Source organism: Camelus dromedarius, chromosome 7 (assembly GCF_036321535.1).
Source record: "Camelus dromedarius isolate mCamDro1 chromosome 7, mCamDro1.pat, whole genome shotgun sequence".
Taxonomy (NCBI): Eukaryota; Metazoa; Chordata; class Mammalia; order Artiodactyla; family Camelidae; genus Camelus; species Camelus dromedarius.
The window spans coordinates 16311633-16336460 of NC_087442.1; the positions used below are offsets into that span (position 1 = coordinate 16311633).

General features: G+C 38.2%; 1 protein-coding gene across 7 annotated transcripts in view; it reads right to left on the minus strand.

Moving 5' to 3' along the window:
* Positions 1–24828, minus strand: part of CALD1 (caldesmon 1) — a 176806-nt gene that overhangs the window by 74486 nt on the left and 77492 nt on the right. For 6 of the 7 annotated variants that reach the window (XM_031455415.2, XM_031455422.2, XM_031455414.2 and 3 more), the window contains exon 3: positions 16311–16422. In XM_031455415.2, the coding sequence (XP_031311275.1) occupies positions 16311–16381 (71 nt within the window). In that variant the 5' untranslated portion in view covers positions 16382–16422. Of the gene's footprint in view, positions 1–16310; positions 16423–17101; positions 17383–24828 lie in introns of those variants that run through there. The other variant, XM_031455417.2, reaches the window with a different exon arrangement.

A 24828-nucleotide genomic window follows, 5' to 3' on the forward strand; every position in this document is an offset into this window, starting at 1 on the left:
GGATCTGCTGGCACCTTGATCTTGGACTTCCAGCCCACAGAACTGTAAGAAATAAACGTTTGTAGTTTCAGCCACCCAGTCCATGGTATTCTGTTACAGCAGCCCAAACTGACTAAGACACTAGATTTACACTTAGATGGCACTTGCTTGCATTTGGGACACCTAATGTAATTTGACACATGTTGAATTTTTTAGAAATGTTCTTTTGTAGAATTTTTGGGTGTCTTTATGGTGGCAGCTTGAGACAAGAGATTAGAAATTGACTAAGAGAAAGCTCTTTAGCTTTAAGATGCTATTTCACTTTGAAGTTATTGAGCAATGAAATCAAGCTATTAGGATCAAGGCAGAAAAAGCAAATGGAGCTCTTTTTTGCTCATTAGTTTATGGACTAGAACAGGGAAGGTCTTTTAGTGAAAACATTTAAGAAAAAAATCATACTCATTCTTCATGAGAAGCCATCTGGAAAGCTTTTTAATTTTAAGACCTCATGAAGTCAACAAAGAAAATAAAATGGATGATACTTTTACAAAAAGTAGCCTGTAGTCACTGTAAATCTGAAAGCCAGTGACCTGAAATATGCATTCAGTTTTCTAAAATATATTGCGAAGTAGAGAGAGCTGATGTAATCTGAGCTTCTCCCAGGTATTTTATAATTCAATGTCTTTCTAGGATAACTTCAAATTATCTTTTCTTTTGACTCTTTTTCAGTAGATCTAAGAATTAAAAATTAAATTAAAAGTGAAAAGCTATTAATTCTGAGACTATGTTATAGTCCTTCCAAGTCTATGTGCTCTGGGTGTTCCAGTTCATTAACATTATTTTAATTACAAATTTTATTGTAACAAATTAACCAAGAGGTATACTTTCATAATTAAGAAACTTAATGCCTAGTGTAGAATGTGTTGCATCATAGTCAATGTTTGCTGAATTAATCTGAATCTTAGAGTTTTGACCAACTGCTCTCCTCTTTCTTCCAAACTATTAATAAAAAAATTCTCCCCTGAAAATAAACTTAACTTTCCCATATCTTGATTTAAAAGCCTTGGGCTTGCTAATGTCTTTCTCTATTCTTTTTTCTTCCCCCCTTGGTTCATCACAACATCCCAGCACTAGAAAACAATTCATTATTTAGAATCTAAACTTTAGACCCAACTTGTGTGTTAAACACTCTCTACTTCATAAAGAGTGTTAGTAAATACTAGCCTGAGGTTGGCACCACCCTTCATCTACCTCTGCCCATCTTCCTGGGATTAACTGAAGAAGTTTACTCCTCCAGACCAGAAACTTGGTCTTTCATTAGAGAAATGTTTGATTATAAAATTTGTTCACTGCTGGACTCCTTGGGGCTTGGTATGAACCCTGTAATTTGATGATTATCTGGTCTTACAATGCAAATGTTAATTGCAAATAACACTAAGAGCTTGAGAACTAGAACAAATAGGCCAACTAAAGGGAATCTACTCTTAACCATATTAATATTTGCTTCCATGATGTGATTAAATAAGCATAATTGTCAAAAGTATATGCTGTAGAAATTTACTATCCTTAATAATCAGAGAAATACAGGAGGTGAGTTTCTTTCTATCTCTAAAGACAAAGATAGAAAGTCAAAATTCCAAGGGCTCATCAGGAGGGTAACGGAACCCCCAAGGAAGGTATGGATGGTGTGGTACTACTTGAGGAGTACCACAGAAGTCACTAACGTTTCTGCTTCCCTGTAAATAGCTTAGTGAAGTGAGCAAAGTTCTGCCTTGATACACAGATGTGAACTGAAGTATTTGTTTGTTCATTTATTTACTCAGCATTGAGTACGGGTCTTTGGGGAAATAAAAGGGAGTAAGAAATAGTTTCAGATTTAGAATTGCTTTCAGTTTGGTGGGGAAAAGAGACACATGAACAAATAAACAGTAAAATAGGTGATAATAATTAATATAACAAAAAAATGCTATGGAAGATCCACTTTGATTGGGGATCTCTGGGAAGGTGTTTTCCAGAGGATGAATTGAGACAGGACTTCAAGGTAAGAGTTCACCAATTACAAGAGTTTCAGGAGGGAAGGACAGTGGTGTGGAAGAGGATAGAACCCCTCTGAGCCCAAGGACTTCTGCACACTTACATACAAAACCAGACAAATAAGTGACCAAGAGCAAGGTTTAATTCTGATTGGGATAAAGCCATCATTTAAACTATTTTAAATTTTCTGCTCAATTCACAACTATGGGGGAAGGGAAGATAAAATGGCATTGCTTCTTCTAATCTGCAGTTGAGGTCCTAAGCCCTTTCGCGGGGGATAGGCTCTAGGAAGAATGAGAGGTAACATTTTATAGCTTTCTGAGTCAGCTCTTTGAAAGCCTAGAATGCCTGAGGGCCAGTGAGATAGCGTAAGACAGCAGATTGGGAAGTGTGACTGTTCCACTGAAACATTAACCAGAATGAAACCTGCAACTCCACATAGAGATAAATAGAAGGGGATCCAATTCAAATGAATCTTATAGGCCCCTGTTGTGTGCAAGCCCCTTACACTTTTGATGGCATATCTCATTTAGTTTTCTCAGCCACCCAGAGAAGTTAGTTCCATTTTACTGATGAGAAAGCCCAGATCTGCTAACCTTTATCCAGTGTCCTCTTTCTTTTATCCTTGATCTAAAAGGTACCTTTTTTTCACGGAGTTAAAGACAATTGAAGGGGCTGGACGCAACATAATGCAGAGGAAAAAGCACCAGAGTTGGAGTAAACGACAAAGTTTCCAGATTTAACGCTGCCACTGACAATGTGTTCTTGGAAGTGTTACTTTGCAAGTCTGGGTCCAACGATTTGGATTTCCAAACTCTTTCCTGAGAATGTAGGAGAAAGAGCCTTAATTTCTGACCACATAGCCCATCAGGATACCAGGATATGTCTCCTAGCAGTACTTCCGCACTTCAGAGTTCTTATGGAAAACTAACTCCTCTCTGAAGAGCATGCCTCCCCAGTTCAGCTCTCCCATTGCTTTGACAAATGCCGCAATGAGATAGAATTTATATTCATGTGCCTATGATGTGAGGCACTTAGAAATGAGAGGATTGGGAATTTCCATCCTGCCTCAGCCTTGAGTTTTATAAAAGCTTCGTTCTGTTTAGTTCATAAACCATGGAGCTTCTGGAGCAATGATACTCCCTGGGTAGCCAGGATATATACTCTGAGAGTGCTGGCTCAGAAAACATACATATATTTGGAATGTTTTGCTTTCATGCTTAGTTAGGTGGGAAGAGTTAAAGGCTCTTGAAAGGGTAGGATCACGAAGGAAGGGCATCAGGTATCAACTCCTTCTATATCACAATTTTTGTCCAAGTCTCCTTCACAGTAATTTCTCATCCTCTTCATCAAGGAAGGAAAAATGGTGAGGGAATGTTAGATCTTCCAAAATGGGCCCCCACTAAAAAAAAAAAAAATAAAAACCAAGGTTTACACAACAGTTTTGATTAGAGAAACAGAAGGGCTCTTCAGGGAAAGAGTGGGCAGAGGTATACATCTCCTGCAGAGCGCCTTGGGAAAGATGCAGTGTAATCATACCTGCTGAGCCTGCCTGACTTCCAACCAGCATGATAACCCATCGTCTCATCTGCTCGTCTGTTTGTTCACTTCCTGCTCCGTTAGTTTCCATATTAGTCCCTTGATTTCCCCAGAAAGACCTGCCAACAGTGGAGGGTTTTCTGTGGGAATCAAAAATGGGTTGACTGCTGTTATGCTCAACAGGCACAGAAGTGCTACTAGCTCCAGGAATAAAGGACTGTTTCATTACCTATTTACTGGGGCCAGCTCTGGAAGTTATCTATTTTTCATTTGGAGAGCCGCTGAGATTATGCAAAATCCCCACTGGACCATAAGACCCAGGTTACTTAAGAAAATAAAAACCACATACTGAGCAATCTTCTGGAATCTACCAGCTGGATTCCTAAATGGTACAGGAAAATGGAAGCCAGTGAAGATGTCACACAAGAGAGTCCATGTCACCCGCAACGGAAAATATGAACATCGGAAGAATTTCCTGTTCTAAACAATGTGCCGTTTAAAATACACTCTCTGGAGACTCTCCTGAATGTACAGGCTTATGGCTGCTATTTATAGTGGCTGGTGTGTACTTTACCAAGATTTTTATTCCAACAAAGGAACTGTATGTGATGTAGGGGGTTATTAAGATGGAAAATAAACCCTCACATTTTAACTTAGTTAATTGGTACTAATCTCAAATGAAATGTCAAATCTCACTGATCTAGACTAACTGGAAGGAAGGCCAGTAAAAATTACGCAGTATTTTTAAAGAAATTCAGTATTGAAAGTATGTTCAAGAGTATCTGGTGACTTCAGCCAGACTAGCAAAACATTAGAAACTTGTTTAAAAATTGCATTAAAAAAATGATTTAAAATGAGCAAATTAAGCTTTTAAAGGCAGGTGGATGTTTGCAAAGTTCTTTAAAAAGTTTTAAAATGTTATGCTTTCAAGTATTTAATAACTAAGCCATGGAATGTAGCTTGCATAATTAACATATTAATCAAATCCTTTATTTATAAATAGTTCAAATTTATACTTTTCTACAGTCCCATAAAGATTTAAAAATGGAAGAATCTGAATTGATGAAGATTTATGATAGACTAAAATCGGATTTTCTAACTGCTGATGAGTATTACTTATTATATAGCAAACTAGTGAAAAGAACTGATTTTATCCACAAAGTATGCACATTATTCCTCTTTAACCTCATTCACAGATGAATGAGAATCCATGTATTACAGCCACTACATCATTCCAACATGCTCATGTTTCATGTCCAGTGGTACTACCTTGTAACACTGTTAAGGACTTTTGGGATAAAAGGTCAAGAATCTTCCTGAAAGCCTTCAAAGCAACTGAGACAGATTTCCCTTGAATAAGAATTTGGAATAGTCTGTTATCACTGCTGTCTGCCATTCCCACCTCGCCAAATGATGGCTGCAAATGCAGATCTCTTATACTCGGCTGGTCAGTGAGAAAACCAATGGGCAGAGTAGATATACTCAACATACATATTTAATAACCTTCATTACACTTTTATTTGATTTTGACAAACATTCTTTGCTTGTAGAGAATTCCTTGTTTGTAATACTTCTCCAAGGTTCCCAGCTGTAGTCAGCAGAAGGACTCCTTTGGTCCTGTGTGTTTAGAAAGGCAAACGTGTTGCCCACTCAGGGAACAGTGTTCTCTCATTAAGACCTTCACCTGAGTCTGGAGAGACTCTTTGAAAAGTCCTGGATCACAGGGTCCTGGAAAAACTGCCACCTAAATTCATATTATCTTATTTAGAATTTTATTTAAAATTTCAGGAATCTAGTTACTGCTGCGGATGGAGAGGCAGGGGGTGGGACTGGAGAGAGGTCTGCCAGAAGTTTCAGAGGTACTGGAAATGTTCTAGGTCTTAAGCTGAGTATTAAGTTTACAATGATTTATAACCTCTATATACATTACATAATATTATTTTGTATGTATTGGCCTTTTCATCACTTACTCAGAATAAAATGATTAAAAATTATTTTGTAAAAATTAGCACGTAACTTTATATTATTAGCACAGTATTTATATACATTGTTGAGAGGCTTTTTGTTACTGCTTCAAGCAATGTTGAAACCACAATTATGTGACATAAAAAAAACTGGAAGTCCACAAGGCAAAAAAACTATTTAGAATATATGATTAATTGAATACTAGATATATAAATTAATTGAGATCAAAGCCTTGACATGTTAGATACCAGACTATCCTATGTTTTAATTTTAATTTCAAACCAGTAGGGAAGATTAAAAAAAGACTCTAAAATAAGGAGGTAGATTTTCTTTTCAGCATGGAGACTTCATGTCCATAATTCTCCCACCACTTTCAAAGTGGCTGCTAAAACAGATTTGAAACAGAATAGAGGTTAGACACCAAATTGTCTGACGACATGGGGACTGTGCACATGTTCAGTGATTCATAAACCCCAGAAGAGAGCTGCAGATGGGCCAAGTTTCTTGGAAGATGACTCTGGAGAGGGCTTTCCTGATAGCTCCTTCCTTACAATGTCCTCCAGTCAGTCGAAAACCAGCGCCAACAGGTAACATTTACTGAGCACTGATCATATATACACATCAGGCATACATATCACATATACACACATGTACACATAGATAGCCTATCTACCTGTCTAGTGCTTTGTATTCTCTGTGAAACCTTATGAGGAAGAACTGTTAAGAGGCCATTTTCCTGATGAGGAAATGGGCTCAGAGAGGCTAAGCAGAGTTATCCTTGCTGACCCAGCCAGGACTCAGACCCAAGTCTGCGTGGTTCTGCTTTCTGGGAGATATCATCATGTCTGTGTCCCACTCCAATCTGCCCCATTCTCCCAAAAGATAGTAGCAATAAAGGTGGCACATGAAATCCTCTTTAAGAAATCAAATAAGTTCTTGTCTTTTTCATATTTAGAGAGAAAACACCTTTGATGAGTTTTAATTGCTAAAATGAAACTGGTAAGGACGGAAAAATCCTTCATAATAACTTAATGTCATGATTAAACCTGGTTTAAAGAAATCTTGCCAAGACAACATATACCAAATAAAACACTTCCAAAATTGACGGCAAATGGGGTTCTAATTTGGAAAATCACCAGTTTTCTTTTCCTTCTTGACTAAGATGGCAAAGTCTGATTCCCATTTCCTAGCAGTTAACTGTTTTCATTCTGCCTATCCACTTATCTTTCTTTGCTTTTCATTTTATTCACCATGAATGTGACCAAGTCTCCTTTTATTTAGAAGTATTATCCATAAACTGTTTTTAAATGAAAAAGAAAGACCCTAATACCATACAATGTAGTATGTACTGTTTTCCCAAAAGCATGCTCTATTTTCCCAATCAATAACTATGGCAATTTTTTGCAGACAACTCCATTTATTCAGGGGTCTGCACTGTGCCAGCAGGCTCTGCCTCAGCTTAGCTGAGTGATCATGAGGAAGTCAGCATCCTTAGGCTTAAGTCTCTTCATATGTAAAATGAACTTTTAAAATTCATTAGATCAGGGGTTCTTGGCTCAGTGTTCATGGGCCCCCAGGAGGTCTGTGGATGGAGGTCCATGATGCCACTGAAAGTAAGTGTCAAGTTTTGTGGGTGCATATGTACATTTTTCTTGGAGGAGCATCTATAGCTTTCATCAGAGACTCAAAGTTGTGTGTGGTCCAGAAATGAAAAAGTAACATTTCACTGCAGAAGATTATCTCTAAGGTCGGTGACAGACTCACGATTTTATGAGTGATGATGTGACTAAGTCCCTGTCCCAACAGTGAATATAGTCTTATTGAGAGTATTCCAGAGAAAAGTCAAGAAGAGTTATGCCAACAGTCTTCTTTGGCTTGAGGGAGAAAACCTGATCTTTTCTGTTTCTGTTTTTCTGCGAAATGGGAATAAGACGGGAGATTTTTTTGAGGGCAAACAAAACAATGTCTGTGTCTACACATGTGAGCAATTTACCTGAATAAGCATAAAGAACAGTTCAATTAAGCCCAATAGCCTCATTTAGTCTGGTGCCACATAACTGTTTTGACTGACTTCCCCCCATCTTAGGGAGTTATTTTGGCATTGTAGAGATGATGGACCTTTAGCCAAGACAACCAGTTGACACATGAAAAATTCCATTGATCAACTTGCTGCAGTGAAAAGGGGCAGGCAGACCCAGATTACATTCCCTAGCTATATGAAGCTGGAAATACAACTTAGCCTTTCAGATCTACAGTTTCCTCAGCTATAAAATAGGAATGATAATATCCAAGTCCACTATAGAGTGAATGTTTGGGTCCCCCTAAATTCATGTTGAAACATAACCCCCAATATGATGGTATTTAGAGTTGGGACTTTGGAAGGTGATTAGGTCATGAAGGTGGGACCCCCATGAATGGGATAAGTGCCCTTTTTAAAAGAGACCCTTGAGAGTTCTCTTGCCCCTCTTGCCATGTGAGGACACAACAAAAAGATGGTTGTCTCTGACCAGGAAGCAGACCTTCACCAGATACTAAACATGCTGATGATTTGATCTTGGACTTCTCAGCCTCAGAACTATGAGAAATAAATTTCTACTGTTCATAAGTCACCCAATCTATGGCAATCTGTTATAACAACATGAACAGACTAAGATAAGTTCATAGGTTGTTTTGACAATTAAATGACATAAGGTCTATAAAGTTCATCACCAGCCTGGCACTTGGTTGATGTTAAACAAAGGATGGTTCCTTTTCCTTTCTAACACGAGATGAAAAGTTTGGCTGATACTTTTTTCCACTTGAGAACTATTTTTGCTGAACTGAACTCTTCAGGTAAAATTCTGAGTTGTGTTTTATATACCGTATTTAAAATAAAAGACATATCATTAATGAACTAGAAAATTAACTTCATGGCTACAATATGTGATTTTGAAATCCTCCTATACCAATTACATTTGTGTGGTAGACTTATAACTGAATCACTTTGCTGTACACCTGAAACACTGTAAATCAACTATATTTCAGTAAAAAAATAAAAATAGAAACATCTTAGCAAGTGTCCAGATCAGTATAGGAAAGAAACTTCGCAGTAAGGATGCAACACATCAGAATGACAGATGAACGAAAATTCAAATTCAGTAAAACATTATTTTGTACCAAAGGCCTACCAAAGCATTAATATGATTTTAATAATAATATTTAACATTTGTTGAGCATATACTATGTGCCTTTCATTCTGTTAATTTCCCTACATGGGTTAACTAGCTTACTCTTTACAATGACTCTGTGAGGTAGAATAATCATGTCCATTTTTATACATAAAGAAATTAAAGCAAGAGATGTTTAAGTAATTTGTCACAAGGTCACCCAACTAGTAGTTATCATAGTCAGGATTTGAACTCGGGTTTGTCACCCACATACTAATTATCACATTGTCTTGCCTCTCCCCAGGGGAGTGAAAATTGATAAATTATGAGTCACATATGAAGACTATAAAGAAAAATTCACTGCTATTTTAAACTGTAAGCATACTGACTCATATATATGCCCCATTTTTTGTTCTAGCTAAGAATGAAGTTATGGGTCAGCATGTGAGGTCCTTAAGAATCTAGATTTTTAATTTTTATTGAATGAGTGCCACTTTAGGTAGGTCCTGGACTTTTGAGGCTCTACTGATCACCATAAAGTGGGATACTTTTCGGACCAGAGGAATTGTTAGGTTAATGGTGACTGGGCTAAATATGACATCTTTGCTGTTTATAATTTGCCCATTTATAAATTGACAGAAGTAATAAATAATATCTATTTAGAATTAGTGAGAGAGGGAACAAGAAAGGGAGAATATGAATATGGATATTTATTTTGATTCTTCACATGACTGGACACAAATGATAATTAAAGATCCCTTAGGTGAAAATTATTCACTTCATTTTCTCTGTGCCCCAACATTCAAGTTAGGCTGACCTTAAACAATATCAAAGAAATACAAAAACCCTACAGAAATATTTTAAAAATCTCTTTCAAATGAATTACTTGAAAAAATCTTTTAGCTTAAAAGCTTTTTAGCTTAAAAATGTAGATACAAATCCTATTTTTTTGCCCCCTGGAGTGATAAATTTTCTGAGAGAACTGAAGGGCAGTTTTGAGCAAATTTATCTTCTCTATTAATTCAGACAGTTTTAGAGGAATATTTTATTTAACCTCCTAATGGAAAATAGTTTTCTAGTTACAGAGTAACAAGAAATTGCATTTGATTTTGCAAGATTTTGATTTGAAATTGCAAGGTCACAATGCTAAGCATTGTAAATAAAAACATTTTTGTATAATCCTTGATTAGCCACCTTGTTAAATTATGTAAAAAAAAGTGTCAGTGGTAGAGTTCTGGGAGGCAACTACTCAGACTCAGTGGACTTCAAAAATTGTTGGTTTTTTTTTTTTAGTGTAATAAAAATATTTACTTTCAAATGTCTAATCATCAGAGTATTTCAGAGGCCCATAAAAATGTAAGAATAATGACAACAGCAGGAGCGCTTTCACTCCTGTTATTTACGTCTATGAGCCTCTGAATCTGATAACACAGCTCCACAACAGGGCCCTTTTTTCTGATCCGAAAAAGGAACTCACTTCTGGGTGTGGAAAGCAGGAGCTGGCAATGCAATGAATTCACGTCTTGAAAAGTAAGGGAGCTGCTTATTGTGAAAGCAAGCCCAGCGCAAGGAAGGGTATGCCTCACTGAAGATCTCTGCATGGGCAAACCATCACTGTAGCTTTCTCAGCTGATATATCAAAGCTCAAAATCCTTTTGTCCAAGTTGTAACAGAAGACCTCAACTTGAACTGGTGTGAACTCTTCTCGCTGAGACAACGTGATCCTTCCTCAGACCTTGGTACCAATCACGTCCTCACAATTCTTCACTCAACACCAAATTCCTGCTCTTCATCTTCCTGAGGCTCTTGTATCTTCTGATAAGTGTAGAAAGAAAACCTTCCTATTTTTTATTTTGTTTTGTTTTTTGGCAAATATAAAATGTATCTTCAATTCTTTGTATGTTACAGAGAATCAAGTAAGATGTAACAATTAATAGGGAGGCTTACTGAATAATTGTCAATAAATAAAAATAATAATTCAATGAATAATAAATAATTATCTAATAAACACTAGATGATTAGTACTGTGTTAATACTTTCATGTGTTATGTCTTTATATCCCCACAAAAACCCTATGAGGTAGATACTATTATTTCTCCATTTTACAGATGAGGAAACAGAAGGTTAGAAAGAATGACTAATTTGTAAGGTCATGTAGTTAATAAGTGGGAGACCTTGGATTTGACAGCACAGCTGCCTAATGCTAAAGCCCATGCCCTTAACTGCTAAGCTCTGCTGTCTCCCAATAATATGTCTCTTCATTTAGAGAGAACATATGTTCTATTCAGACATACCTATTACTAGTGCTGTTGTCAGTCCATTTTTGCCAGATACACATAAAAGGTCTAGCATTTTTTTTATACTTGTTGAATAAGAAGAGAGCTGGATTTGACCTCTTTGAAAATGTATCCCCTTTCCCTACATTTTCACTTTTGAAAATGTTGTATTCCCTAATGATACAAAAGCACATGTATGCATAATCCAGAGTCGATGGATTAGGAGGAGACTGGAATGGAAACAAGTGGACCAAGAGTTGGTGAAGATGCACATGGACCCAAGGAAAACACATTAAGGTGCATTGAGAAATACAGGAACAAAGATGGAGAGGGAATGAAATAAAAGACAGAAACAGGAAGGGAAGCAGAATATACCTATTCATTTTTTATTCCCATGAGATAGGTAAAGTATAATACATAGCAAAATAAATTGTTTGTTCAAATAGGTAATTGATTCAAAAATACAATTTAAGAGGTATACAAATACCTCTTTGTATACAAATAGTATCTTTTGCTTAGAAAAAATGCATTTAGGATTTTCAGTGATTACCTACTCAATCCATCCTGCCTGCCAAATTTTTTTCTTCCCCTTTTGGTCAAATTGGCTGTAAAGTTTCTAATTCATCTATGATATGAATTTCATGACTACCAGGACACTGCCTGGACTGGTGAGAACCCATCCCTGTGGTTCAGTTTAATATCTTGTGCTTTACAGATGTTCAATACATTTTTTTTTTGATGACTAAATAAAGTATCTCCTTTGACCAAACCTAAAGACCTCACCTTAAGGACTCAGAGTGAAAGCCAAACACAGGACAAGGACAAGGTGAACAGCAAAAAGATGCACAGGGTAAGGGGCAGGACAAAGAAGGGAAGGTATATTTTTGATTTAACTAGGTTCACAGTCTGGGCTATGGAAAGCTAGATGATTTGAAATGGACTGAACTGCAGCCCCCAGAATGAGGTGGTGTATGCGTGAGAGTCTCAGGCTATAATGCCATGAGTAACTGTCAGTCCCAAACCCAGGAGAGCCAGCGTGGCACAAAGTGTATAGTTAGCTTTTTAAATAATCTTTTCAAAAGAGCTATTTCTGAGGAATAAAATGTGGACGAATCTGGCTTATTTTAATTTGTGGTTATAACATCTGGTGACAGTACAAGTTTTAAATTACGTATGATTACAAAGTCAAAAAGCACCTGCTCATCAAACTCAATAACAACTAATTAAAATAACAGGGTATTTTTTTTATTTGGAAAGGCTTTGTGAGTAAGCAGTGGAAAAGTCAATAGTGTCTTCTCTGTGTTACCATTTCCCCTACACTGTCCACAGGGGTACATAGTGTACAGAGGGCAGAAGTCATCTTTAAAAATCATCAGTGAGTATCAGACTACATATTATGTTTGAGGATGTACAAATGTAGTTTCTTGATCATTGCTCGGTTTTCTACAGGTCAAAAAGCATTAAGCACACTCTTCCCAACTCTGTTGTTCTGTTGGTCTATCTTCAGTGCCCCAAATAAAGCTTGAAGCAGAGGAGAAGCCCAGTAAAAATTTGTTGAATGAGTGAATGAATGAATGAACCTGCAGCTCTGAGCTGTGGGGCCACTCCAGATCAAGGTTGAGATCTTTATTTTAGTTCCTTAAATCCAAAAGAGAGTTAGATTTTCTCCAGTCAGGCCCCAGGTATAAGGCATAAGGCCACAGAATCTCATTTTTCAAAATGGAAAACTGCCTCATTGTTTTATTTGTTTTTAATAAAGTAATATATGGTCACTTTAGAAAAAATAGACAATACCAAAAGCAAAAGGAAAATAAAAATTACCAACCCCACTCCTGTCACAGATGAGGAAGCCAAGTTCTAAAGCTAAAGGAAGAGGGATTTACTCAGGGTCTTATATGCCCTTTATCTTCAGATCAAAACCATGATTTTAGATGGCCCTTTATCCCTGGTTCTGGACATCTGTTTCCTGTACACACCCTGAAATTTCCCATGAAAGCTAGCTGACCTTCACTATTCCCATAAATGATCAGATTTTACAAAATCCTAATGGGTGAACATGGACTTAGTTAACAAATTCCAGAATAAAAGAACAGAAAGGTTCACCTTGAAACATGAAAAGGTAAGCATAGTACAAATGTAAGGAAGTACTTAAGTATTTCTCCAAAAAAGAAAGAAAGAGAAGAAAGGAAGACAAGGAAAGAAAGAAAGAAAGAAAGAAAGAAAGAAAGAAAGAAAGAAAGAAAGAAAGAAAGAAAGAGGAGAATCAGATGGAATATAATATCCCCAAAGAATTAAGAATTAATACGGACAGAAATGTAAGTTAAACAAAGGTAGTTTAAATTTGTGTGAATTTATTTTAGGTTATTAAGGGTAACTAACTAAGCTTCACTGGGTACATTTCTCTTAAGATTGACATTAAAGGAAGACATATCCTTTCACACAAAACAAAAAACTGGAAGGAATGAACCATGTAGATACGTGGAAAATTACTCAGTAAAATTCTAGTTCTGAAGGAGCCTAGTTTAGCATTATGCTAAGTGAAATAAATCAGAGAAAGACAAATACTGTATGATATCACTTATATGTGGAATCTAAAAAAATACAACAAACTAGTGAATACAACCAAAAAGAAGCAGACACACAGATATAGAGAACAAACTAGTGGTTACCAGTGTGTATGTGGGGGCCAGTATAGGGATGGGAGAGTGGTACGTACAAACTATTGGGTGCAAGATAGGGTCAAGTAGGTACTGTACAACACAGAGAATAGAGCCAGTATTTGTAATAACTAAATGGAAAGTAATCTTTAAAAATTGTATATAAAATTTTTAAATTTTAAATAAATAAAGGAACCTAGTTTATTCACTGTAATTAGAGTATTGTTGTAACCACAGCAAGTTAGCTCTATTATCCCTGTCTTCCAATTCACAGAGAAAATGAAGAAGCTGAAGATACTGATCGAGCCTGATGCCCAGTTTCCTGTCCCCAGTCCTGAGTCCCTCAAGTCCAATTCCTTTAGGCCTGTCCCCACACTCTGGCTCCATCTGTTTTCTGACCCTGCTACACTCTGGTTTCCTAGCCCACCATGAGGGATATAAAGGCAGCAACCTTGTGTATTATTTATATTTCCCCACCTTTTCCCTGTTTCTAGTACAGACACAGAAACTTACACGAGGCTTAATAAACATTTATTGGGTGCAGATATTTTGTAGGCTTTCAGGAGAACCCAAGGACACATAACACATCACTGGAAAGGATAAGATGTATGCTCCAAAGGGCCTGGACACTACGTGGATGCACATACTTTCCCTGGTTCTCCCCCACCCCTGACTTTTCTGTCTCCTTTCATGGTTTCAATTATGTCCTCATGACCTCTCACTCTCTCTACACTTGCTTCCATGTCCCCATCACCACCCTCCACTTTCTGCTTTTGTGCTACCACTGCCATCCTGAGTGTGTTCAAACTGATTTTTCTAATAATATTTTCTCTCCCCTTCTGAACAAAGATTGAGAATTTCTGTTTCTCAATGCCTGGGGGAAAACTCCATTTGGACGTGATTTCTACCTGAAAGTAAACACTCTCCCAATGCCCACCTAAGAATGGAATACTTCTCAGTTTCCCCACTGGGACAATGCTGAGACCCTCCTTCCAGCTCTTCAGAAGTTAAATTCTTTTGAGTTTCTCCCTCTCCTGAAAGATTTGCTAATTCTCCCTCTAAAGACTCCAATTTGACCTTCATTTCCATATTCATCGCCCTGATTCGGTCCTCATTACTGCATGTTCCATACTCACTCTTCCAGTATCCCCTTTCTCTAGCCCACTGTGGATAACATTCTTCAACTTATTTTCATCACACATAGCTCCTCTGCTAAGTCTTTGTTTATTGCCTTTTATGTGAAATAGAAACACCCAAGATGTGCAAGTCCCACTCATTCATCCCCAAGCACTCAACAGGTTTCTTCCGCCAGGGTTCCTATTTCCACCTCTGAGCTTTTGCAGATGTCACTCCCTCATTTACATGGCTCCCTTTTTACTTGTCATCACCATCACTGCTTCCTCCACGGCTCACCACTTCCAGGGAGCTTTTCCTGACTGGTTTCATCACAGGATGATAACTCCCTTTCCTTTTCTTGGCATTAATTTTTACTTCTGGCTGGATTGCCATATTGTTTCTTACTTGTTTAGCTAATGATAATGGTTTAAAAAGGGACAGTAACACACCATCTATGTGCCAGGTGCTAGGCAAGGTCATTTATGAAGTGCAATAATCTCCACAACAACCACAGAAGCTATGTAGATATTATGCCTATTTTATAAAATAAGGCAGCTGCGGCTTGGAGAGAAGTCACTTGCTCATGGACACAAAGCTCAACAGTGGCAGAGGTGGGATTTGAATCTGCAGAGCCCAGGTACCATTCATGCTACCAGGGGCCATGAATGGCAGCCTACTCTGACCAACTTAATCAAAGGAAGTAATTTTACCTTCTTTGGAATTCTCCATACAAATAAGTAGATCCTGTGGCTCCAAAGGCTTTTTAAAAAATTGTTTAAGTTTCTACTTTCCTACTACAGAATCACTAAGGGATCATCTTATTCCCATCTTTTCCTTTCTGCTTTGGAATTACTATGAGGCAAAGTTGATTTCATTTTAAGATCATTGTCTAACATTTTTCTTTCTGTGACTGCCTATTCTGTTTTCTCAAAAGAACATCTGATTTAAGTCACATTAAATGCCACTATCCTTTGCTGTGAGGCCTAAAACTTTAAAATGTGCATGTTTACCCCATGCCTCACATGTCATTGCTTTATTTCCCCAACCTGTCCTTGAAAGTTGCCACAACAGAGGCCTCACACAACATAACAGCTTCCAACTAGACTCAGAATCTCCACAGAAACATACTCTACTGGCTCTTAATCCATAATATGTGAATTACTGAATTTGACTACTTTCCTAATAAGAATAAAATTTGTCTCCAGGTCCATCTGGGTCTTATTGCCTTTATTCTTTTGGACTGAAGACTTCCATTTCCTAAATGGTTTCAACATTCAATATTTGTCTTTTTTTTTTTTTTGTCATTTCAGTATTATAAGTGCTCTTAAAACTTTTATCCACAACATTGCCTTTGTCATTCAAAAATTCTAATATGAAAGACACTGATTAAATGCAACTATTTGATTCTTCTCCAGTCTCTCTTTCTCTTGATGTTTGTTTGTGCAGAATTTAGAATCCTGACAACTAGGAAAATTTTCCATAACTGCTTTTGCAAACAGCTTAGTGTGCAATACATTTGACCTTCAGGCTGATGATCTCCGAGGTCTGAGACTGACGTAGAAAACAGAATAGAGATACTTTCCAACCTAGATCCTTACCTTTCTGCTTCCAGGCGCATCTCTTCCCGCTTTTGCCTCCTAAGTTCTCTGCGACGTTCAAAATCATCCATGGTGTGGGTTCAGGTTCAGGGAGACCAGGTAATGCCTGGATCTAAAGGGGAGGAGGTAGAATTGATGGCATAGATGAGTCAGAGGATTCTCTCCTGTGAATGGCTTCAGCCCCCCACCTTTTTTTTCATCCCCTCCTTTTTCTTTACTCTTAAGAAACACCTTAGAGGATGAGTGAGGCAGTCAGTGATCAATTTCTGATTCCCAAGCCACGCTGAGTCCTTTATGTGTAAAATATACTCATTCATGAAACTATTAGCAACAAAATAAGTAAAATCCCAGGACCACAGTTTCCACAGTTTAAAAAAAAGACCTCAAGAGACAGAGATCTGAAGACCTGAAATACTGGTGGGTTCACCTGAGAGCTACTGAACAATTTTGTTCTTTGTAACTTGCTGAACTACAGACAAAAGTTATGAAAAAGTGAACAAAGAAAGAGGAAAAGAGAACAAGAGTGAAAAAAAGAAAAGTGGCAAAAAAAAGGAACGTGTAGGGACTAAAAGTACAAGTAAAAGAGAGAAATAAAATAATACAAGTGTCCAGGCATAATTTGCATATCCTAGGACAATATTAATATCAGAATGATAATAAAGGCCATAGCAATAATACTGTGAATAAACATAAGGCAGCAGCATTTTAAAAAGCATTTACACATGATCAAGCTGTTTTCAGAGCTCAAAAGTCCCGGCTCTTCATAACCCAACCATTTTATCCTTTCCTACCTCCTCCGTGATGGTTTTAATCCCAGAAAGATCTTCCCTTTCCAGCTCTTCAACTGAGGAGCCCGCTTTTCCTGTGTTTCTGTGCCATGGAGTCAAGTATTCCAGAATTCCCCTGCAGCCCCCAAACCCAAAATGACTACCAGAAAAGGGGAAGCGGGCTCTTTTTGTCCTCGCTTTGTTTACAGAGCTGTCAGTGGTTAGTTAAACTCGGCCTGGAATCTGGCATTTAAGGCCTGCTTGAAGATTGTTTCCTGTGTGGAGCGGGAGGCCTCCACTTCCTCTGGAATCCTAGACTCTCTGCTGCACTCAGATCACACAAAATATTTTCCAGCCCTTTCTGTGCACATGAGACGAGCCATTTGCCCTGCGTAAGAAAATAGGGAGACGTGCAAAACCTGAAGCCATCCCCTAATGGCATCTTTGTGTGACAGAGTGAAAAGCAAAACTCAGACTTTGAAGTCAGGTTCAGAAACTTTCTTAAATACATTTTCAGATGATTTTTATTTTTCAAGCATTTTCTCCCTTTAAAAATCCACAAAAACAAAAATAAAATCTCAGCCAACCAAAACAAAACTGTATAACGTTCGGATTTTTCCCCCTTTCTTACTCCCTCGGGTATTACTTATACTGCTTAGAAATCCTTTAGAAATTCAAATTTTGGTGTTGGTTTTTTTTTTTTTTTTAATTTTAAGGTGTTTTCTATCTTACTCTTTCAAAAAGTACTTTCCAAGTACTTTGCTAGTTATGAAGGAAAAGAATTGGTTTTCCTTTTTAAAAGTTATTTCATCAACCATGACTTTTCTAAAATATTTTCCAGTCTGGTCTGATAGTTATCAGAAAAAAAAAAAAAAAAATGATTCGAGGGTCCCCTGAGAGGCCGTCCAAGCGTCTGTCTCCCTGGCTTGGGCTTCTTTTCTGAGCACAGTACAGGATGCGTGAGGACAGTCCTGTGGGCAGTGAGACCAAACCTCGGTGACTCGAATGCCGGGTGCAGTGAGAGCAAACGCTTCTCGCTCCTTTCTTCGTAAAGTCTTTTGTTGTATATAAACCACTTCTTGAATAACTATAGCAACAGCAAACAGAAATGGGAGAAAGTCTGTCTGTGAGCAAACAATTTCACTTTTCTTAATTTATCCAAGCAGCTTGAAGAGCATCCTCTACGCCTCTGGGTCTCTCTCCAACCTCGTTCCACTGAGGAGTCCTGCTGGCTGCTTAGGAGCAGTGGCAGCTGTGTTTCTCCGCCTGTACCTCTGGTGCAGGTGCCAATGAGCAGGCTGAAGATGCACGTGGCTGGCAGAGCCCAGCAGCATCTTGGAGCACTCACGGGGAAGTGAAACTGACTCACATCGTGTGGTCACTGTGGCTGGCCATCCTTACCAGCTCTACCCACGCAAATTCTTTTCCCCTACCCATTCCCTCCTCCTACTCTTCACCTTTTATTGCTTTTTTTTTTTTTTTAACCCCAACCATAGGGAAACTCTACCTAACCAGTTATTTACTCACTGGAGCGCTGCTGAGTGTGTATGTGAGGCACCAAGAGGGAGAGCAAGCAAGCACTATATGATACAGCTACACAGATGATGCTTTTCTAGGTTATGCTTGGTGGACATGTAGTGGTGGGTATGTCCGAGGGAGGAGAGAAAGCACATCTGTGTCCGGTGTGGTAGGACTTTCCATCGGGGTGTGCGTGCTGTGTGTGGGGGGGAAGGTGTGTATGCTTGTGAAAATGGCTCTCTGTTGGTCTCACACCAGGATGGGGCTGGAAGTCTTCCTTAATCCTCAGACCCTTATATCAAAGAGCTTCTCAGGACCTCCCTGGCACTGTTCCTGAGGGAAGAGAGCCATGTCTGGGGAGAACTGAACTGTAAGCGATTTTCCCCTCTTTTGGGAGCAGCAGCTTCCATGTCCCCAGCAAGTAATCTTTCATTTCCTCCCCGACCCCCCAGTCCATGCTGAATTCCTTCCAGTAACACTGGATCGGAAACAAACTCGCAACCAACGAAGTGATGAAATGTCAAGGTAGAGAGCTTCTGTAAACAGTGGAGCTCGAGAGTGTCACAGTGCACAGAGTAGCCTGAAAGAGAAATGCAGGCAAAGGGAGGTATGTATCAACAAACGTGGCAGATGGGTTCTCGCAAAGTTTTATGAAAATCTAGATTTTTGTACTGGGGTTTTTGTAGTCATGCTATCAAAAAAACTCTGATGTGACTCCTTTTGCATGAATCATCACCTACTGATATACCTGTCTTTTCAATATGGGTTCTCAAACCCCACATTTTCTTGAAGCAGGGCACACCTATGCTGCTGCAATTCAGTTATAAGTCGATGTCAGACATTTCGATCACTTAACATGCTGCCCTTCCTTTTGGTAATGACATACCACACCTGTGGCCCTGTGTCTCACCACCACCCACCACGCCAGGACATCCTGAAGCTTCCCCACTTCCCTTTCCTTCTCACTGCTTTCCTCTCTCAACTTCTTTTTGTGAGGAGAGAGGATATTTATCAGTATTTCTTCCACCACTTCTTTTTTTATTTGTCTCATTCTCCACCACTTTCTTTTCTTCTCCATTTCCCTCCCTATATTGGGAATGAAAGTCTATTAAATCCAATCTAGGATTCTTTTTCCTTAAAAAAAAATTCTTTTTCCTTAAAAAAATGCAGCCACTGTGGAAAACAGTATGGAGATTCCTCAAAAGACTAGGAATAGACTTACCATGTGACCCAGGAATTCCACTCCTGGGCATATATCCAGAAGGAACCCTATTTCAAAAAGACACATGCACCCCAATGTTCATAGCAGCACTATTTACAATAGCCAAGACATGGAAACAGCCTAAATGTCCATTGACAGATGACTGGATAAAGAAGATGTGGTATATTTATATAATGGAATAGTATTCAGCCATAAAAATGACAACATAATGCTATTTGCAACAACATGGATGTCCCTGGAAAATGTCATTCTAAGTGAAGTAAGCCAGAAAAAGAAAGAAAAATACCATATGAGATTGCTCTTATGTGGAATCTTAAAAAAAAAAAAGAATAAAGAAAGAAAGAAAAAGACAAATGAATATAAATACAAAACAGAAACAGACTCATAGACATAGATTACAAACTTGTGGTTGCCATGGGGAGGGGGGTGGGAAGGGACAGACTGGGAGTTTGAAATTTGTAGATACTGACAGGTATATATAGAATAGATAAATAAGATTATACTGTATAGCACAGGGAAATATATACAAGATCTTGTGGCAGCTCACAGTGAAAAAGAATGTGACAATCAATATATGTATGGTCATGTATAACTGAAAAGTTGTGCTCTACACTGGAAATTGACACAACATTGTAAACTGACTATAACTCAATAAAAAATTAAGTTTAACTGACTATTACTCAATAAAACTTAAAAAAATTAAGTTTAATTTCTGATATGCATCTTTCAATCAAGAATGCTAATTATTACTATGTGTTATGTTCACAATGCTTTTTTTTCCCTTTACGGGCATGTGGCCCTCACTATAGATATTTCCTGTGGCAGCTTTATAAGGAGAACCACTCTGTTTCAGCTTTTATTTGGGTTGATGGCAGGTAAGAAGCCATCCTAGATGTGTATGTGTGTGTGCGTGTGTGTGCATGTGTGTATGTGCACATATGTGTGCATGTCCACCTACTCACAGGTGTAAATACAGTCAAGGCAGGAGGTGGTGGCAAGCAGACCAGTACTCTTGTTATTAGGGGGAGAACCTTGGAAAGAAAGCTAAACCTTATCTACCTCCAAAATATCATAACCTGAATGGTGAATGGGAGGGGGAAAGTTCTTGGGATTTGGGGGCAGTGCTTATATTGGTCTTGGAATGCATCAAGAATAAAATCTATTTGTCAGGGACACTGAATAGGTAATGCAACTTCCAAAAGTAACCAACGATAACTGAAGATGCTATGTGCTGGGTCGTATCTTTTACCTTTTTAAAAAAATTAGTGGGCTTTATTTCTTAGAGCAGCTTCACTTTTAAGGAAAAATTGAACAGAAAGTAGAGTATCCACATATTCCCCCTCCTTCATCCCTGTGCACAGTTTCTTCTACTGCACTGCACTGTGCACCCCCCGCCGAAAGGTATGTTGAAGTCCTGACCCACAGCACCTCAGAATGTTACCTTACTTAGAAGTAGGGTCTTTGCACACGTAGTCAAGTTAAGATGAGGTTATTAGGATGGCCCTAATCCAGTAGGTCCGTATAAGAAGGGGAAATGTGGACACAGAGACAGATATATACACAAAGGGAAGACAATGTGAAAACACAGGGAGAATGCCATGAGGAGAGGAAGGGGAAGGAGCACCTGAAGCTACCAGAAGCTGGGGGAGAGTTGTTGAACAGACCCTTCCTTAGGGTCTTCAGAGGGCCATGGCCCTGATGACACTTTGATTTCTAGTCTTTGGAACCGTGAGATATTACGTTTCTGTTCTAAGCCACCCAGTTTTGCAGCCCTAGCAAACAAACACAGCCTATTATTAAAATTTTCCAGTGGTACATTTGTTACAATTAATGAGCTAATATTCACACATTATTATTAATTCAAGTCCTTGGATTACATGAAGATTCACACTTTGTGTTGTACATTCTACAGGTTTTGCCAAATGCTTAATGTCATTAAGCCATTAAACCATTACAGTATCAGACAGAATAGTTTCACTGTCCTCAACAGCCCCTGTTCTCCATCTGTTCATCCTTCCTTCCCTCCCCTAATCCAAACCCTGGCAACTTTTTTTTTTTTTCCTACTGTTTCTATAGCTTTGCCTTTTCCAGAATGTTGTGTAGTTGGAATCATAGTCCATATTCCGTACAGTCTTTTCAGACTGGCTTCTTTCACTTAGTATATGTATTTAAGTTTTTTCCACGTCATTTCATAGCTTGATAGGTCTGCTGGGCCATTTAAAAATATGTACTCGTATTTTATCTACATAATAAACCTGCGAGGTTGCTATTATAACCCGTTTTACAGAATGTCAAAGTGTGGCTTTTTACCACTGTAATGTTCTTGGACTAACCCACTCTTTCCCTCCAGGAATTGTTTTCCTTTTCAGGAAACAAGTAAGAGTGCTTCCCAGAGAAATTCTGCGAAGACTACTGTGAGTGATCTCCAGTTTAATTCATTGGATCATTTAAATTTGGTTAAGAAGTTATCTTAAAAATTACCCATGCCTCTTCAATTTCAAGCCCTTTTGGTTTAATTCAGAGAATTATCATATCTGGGAGATCTCAATTAAGTTAAACCTTGCAAATATTTAGTAAGTGACTATTAATTTTATTGTGACTTTTTTTTTAAGATTCTTAAACTAGGATGGTCATATCCCGGACAGCATCACTGCATGCTTTTCTCTGAAATGTTGGCATTTCTTCTCTTGTATCGCCCCTTCCTCATTACATACTTTCCTCCTCTAATCCACTGTGCCCTCATCTCCAACATAAGTATTTCTCTATTATTGCAAGGAACCGTAGTCTTTTAACACTAGTAACTGTTCTCAGATCCCTGTCATCATTATATACCCACTGTCAAATTACATGGTCCAACTACTTCGACAATGCCCCACAAAAACATTTATACCACCAATCTTCAATGGACATTTACTGAGCATTTACTACGTGCTAGGTTCTGTTCTAGGCACTGTTGACACAACAGTGAAGAAGGCTGAAAAGGTCTCTGCCCTCCTGGAACTTATATTTCAGACTTTCTTGCTTTTTAAAACTTATACCAGATTATCATACCCATCTTTGACCTTGGATCCCACTCATCATTTGCTCTCTGCTTTTTGTTCTTGAGATTCAGGGCTTTGTGGGAGAAAGTCAAGAACCATGTTGTCTAACCTAAAGGTTTGTGCTAATTTCAGTTGGGTCATCACTGCACTTCAGTGATGCCTCTCTTCAGCCTATAGGTACCAGGTGACTTCTGGGTATAAGACACTCCAGCAGATTCCCCACCTCTGCTCTTCAAATTGTCTTCTCTCACTTCAATCCTTCATTTGCCCTCCTCCACAAATCCTTGGCGGACTCAGGAGATTTGAGATGACCCTCTCTGAGCTTTTCTTGTCTGTAGGATGAAACTGTCGGGGGTTTCATCCTACTCCATATAATACTACGGTTCTGTTACTGCTCTCCAATCCAGCAAAGATGGGTGCATCAAACATGACATGTACACGTTTCCTTCTTTCCAGATCTGAATGTTTTGATACTTATGTGCATTCTCTTCTAATTTTCTGATTTAGGAAGCATTAACCTTCCTCTCAAGTTGATCATCCCATGGCATCCTAGATAAAATATTTTATTACCTCTCAAATGTGTCATATAATTTTCTACCTCTGCTCTTTCATTCATACTGCTCCATCCACCTGGAATGAAATCCCCTGTCCTCTTCACTGTCTATATTCTATTCAGTCACGAATTTGTGGCTCAGATTTCACTTCCTTCATGATACCTTTCCTAAAGACTCTAGTTTGGAAGTGATATCTCACTCCTTGAGTATCCATCATTCATTTTGTAATTAATAATGTATTGCCTTGCCACAGCTCATCAGTTGTTCGAACCAGTATGTAAATATTTCGTTGATATTTTACTTTCCACATGCTTTCCTTCTTAAGGCCACTTAAGAATAGATAGTCTTTTAAAATAAAAAACCTTTTCACTATTGGGACATAGCGGTCACTCAGGAATTGATTTGAACCTTTGGAATTTTATTCTGGATTTTATCATTCTGAGTATGGAAAATGTAACTCAAGCTGATTCATCTCTGTACTTTACTGACTGATTAGTGTTTACAAAGTGAATTAAAGACCTTGGTAATAGACTATATATGAATCTCAAAAGTTATATAAACCCACCTTTGCAGTAGTTACACAGTAAATCTGGCAGTGTTTTCTTTCTGACTGTAGAAAATGAACTTTTGTCCTTTAAAAAAAAATCAATTTATCAACCTGCTTTGCTCTTTTTCTCAACTAAATGGTTCATTTGGGACTCAAAACCCAAATAAACACATGGATTGTAACATACGGTTTGGACTTAACTTTAGCTCAATCTTCACCACTTTGTTTCAAAAATCTGTGCTACTTTAAAAAAAAAAATCACTGAGACATATGTCAAGACTAGCAACATGGAAACAGGAATGAATGAGGTTAACCTGGGAATCTCTGCCTTCTCAAGTCATTTCTTTTCTCCCATCAGTGGAATCCAGAACACAAGGCCCTTACTGAAGAGCAGGCTAACAGGTTATGACCTGCTTTTTCTTTCCTTCCCTGCTCAGACTTTTATCATTACTTTTTCTCTATTTGTATTTCTCCATTTGCAAAGCAGGAGAACAGACAGACTAAATGTTACAGAAATCAATGTCTGTTTGGCCTTTCTTCCACTTAAGAGCAGTGGACACTGGGTGCGTTAGATTTGTGAAGGGATGGCCTTGTCTACACTTGCTTCCACACTGGGGAAGACCACACACTTAGGGGTTTTATGTCTCATCTCCTAATGTTACCACCTCATTTGGAGAATTTTATGTTGTTCAAAACCTCATGGCTATCATTGTTTGATACTCCCAAGAAAGAAAAATAGATTCACTTCTGTTTAAAGAAAGGAGACTGAAACAAATAGGACTTTGGTATCAGCTCCTTAACCACAGCCAGTCAGTGGAAAACCAGGATTGGTATTCAGACTAATCTCTCAATCAACCTGAAAAGTTTTC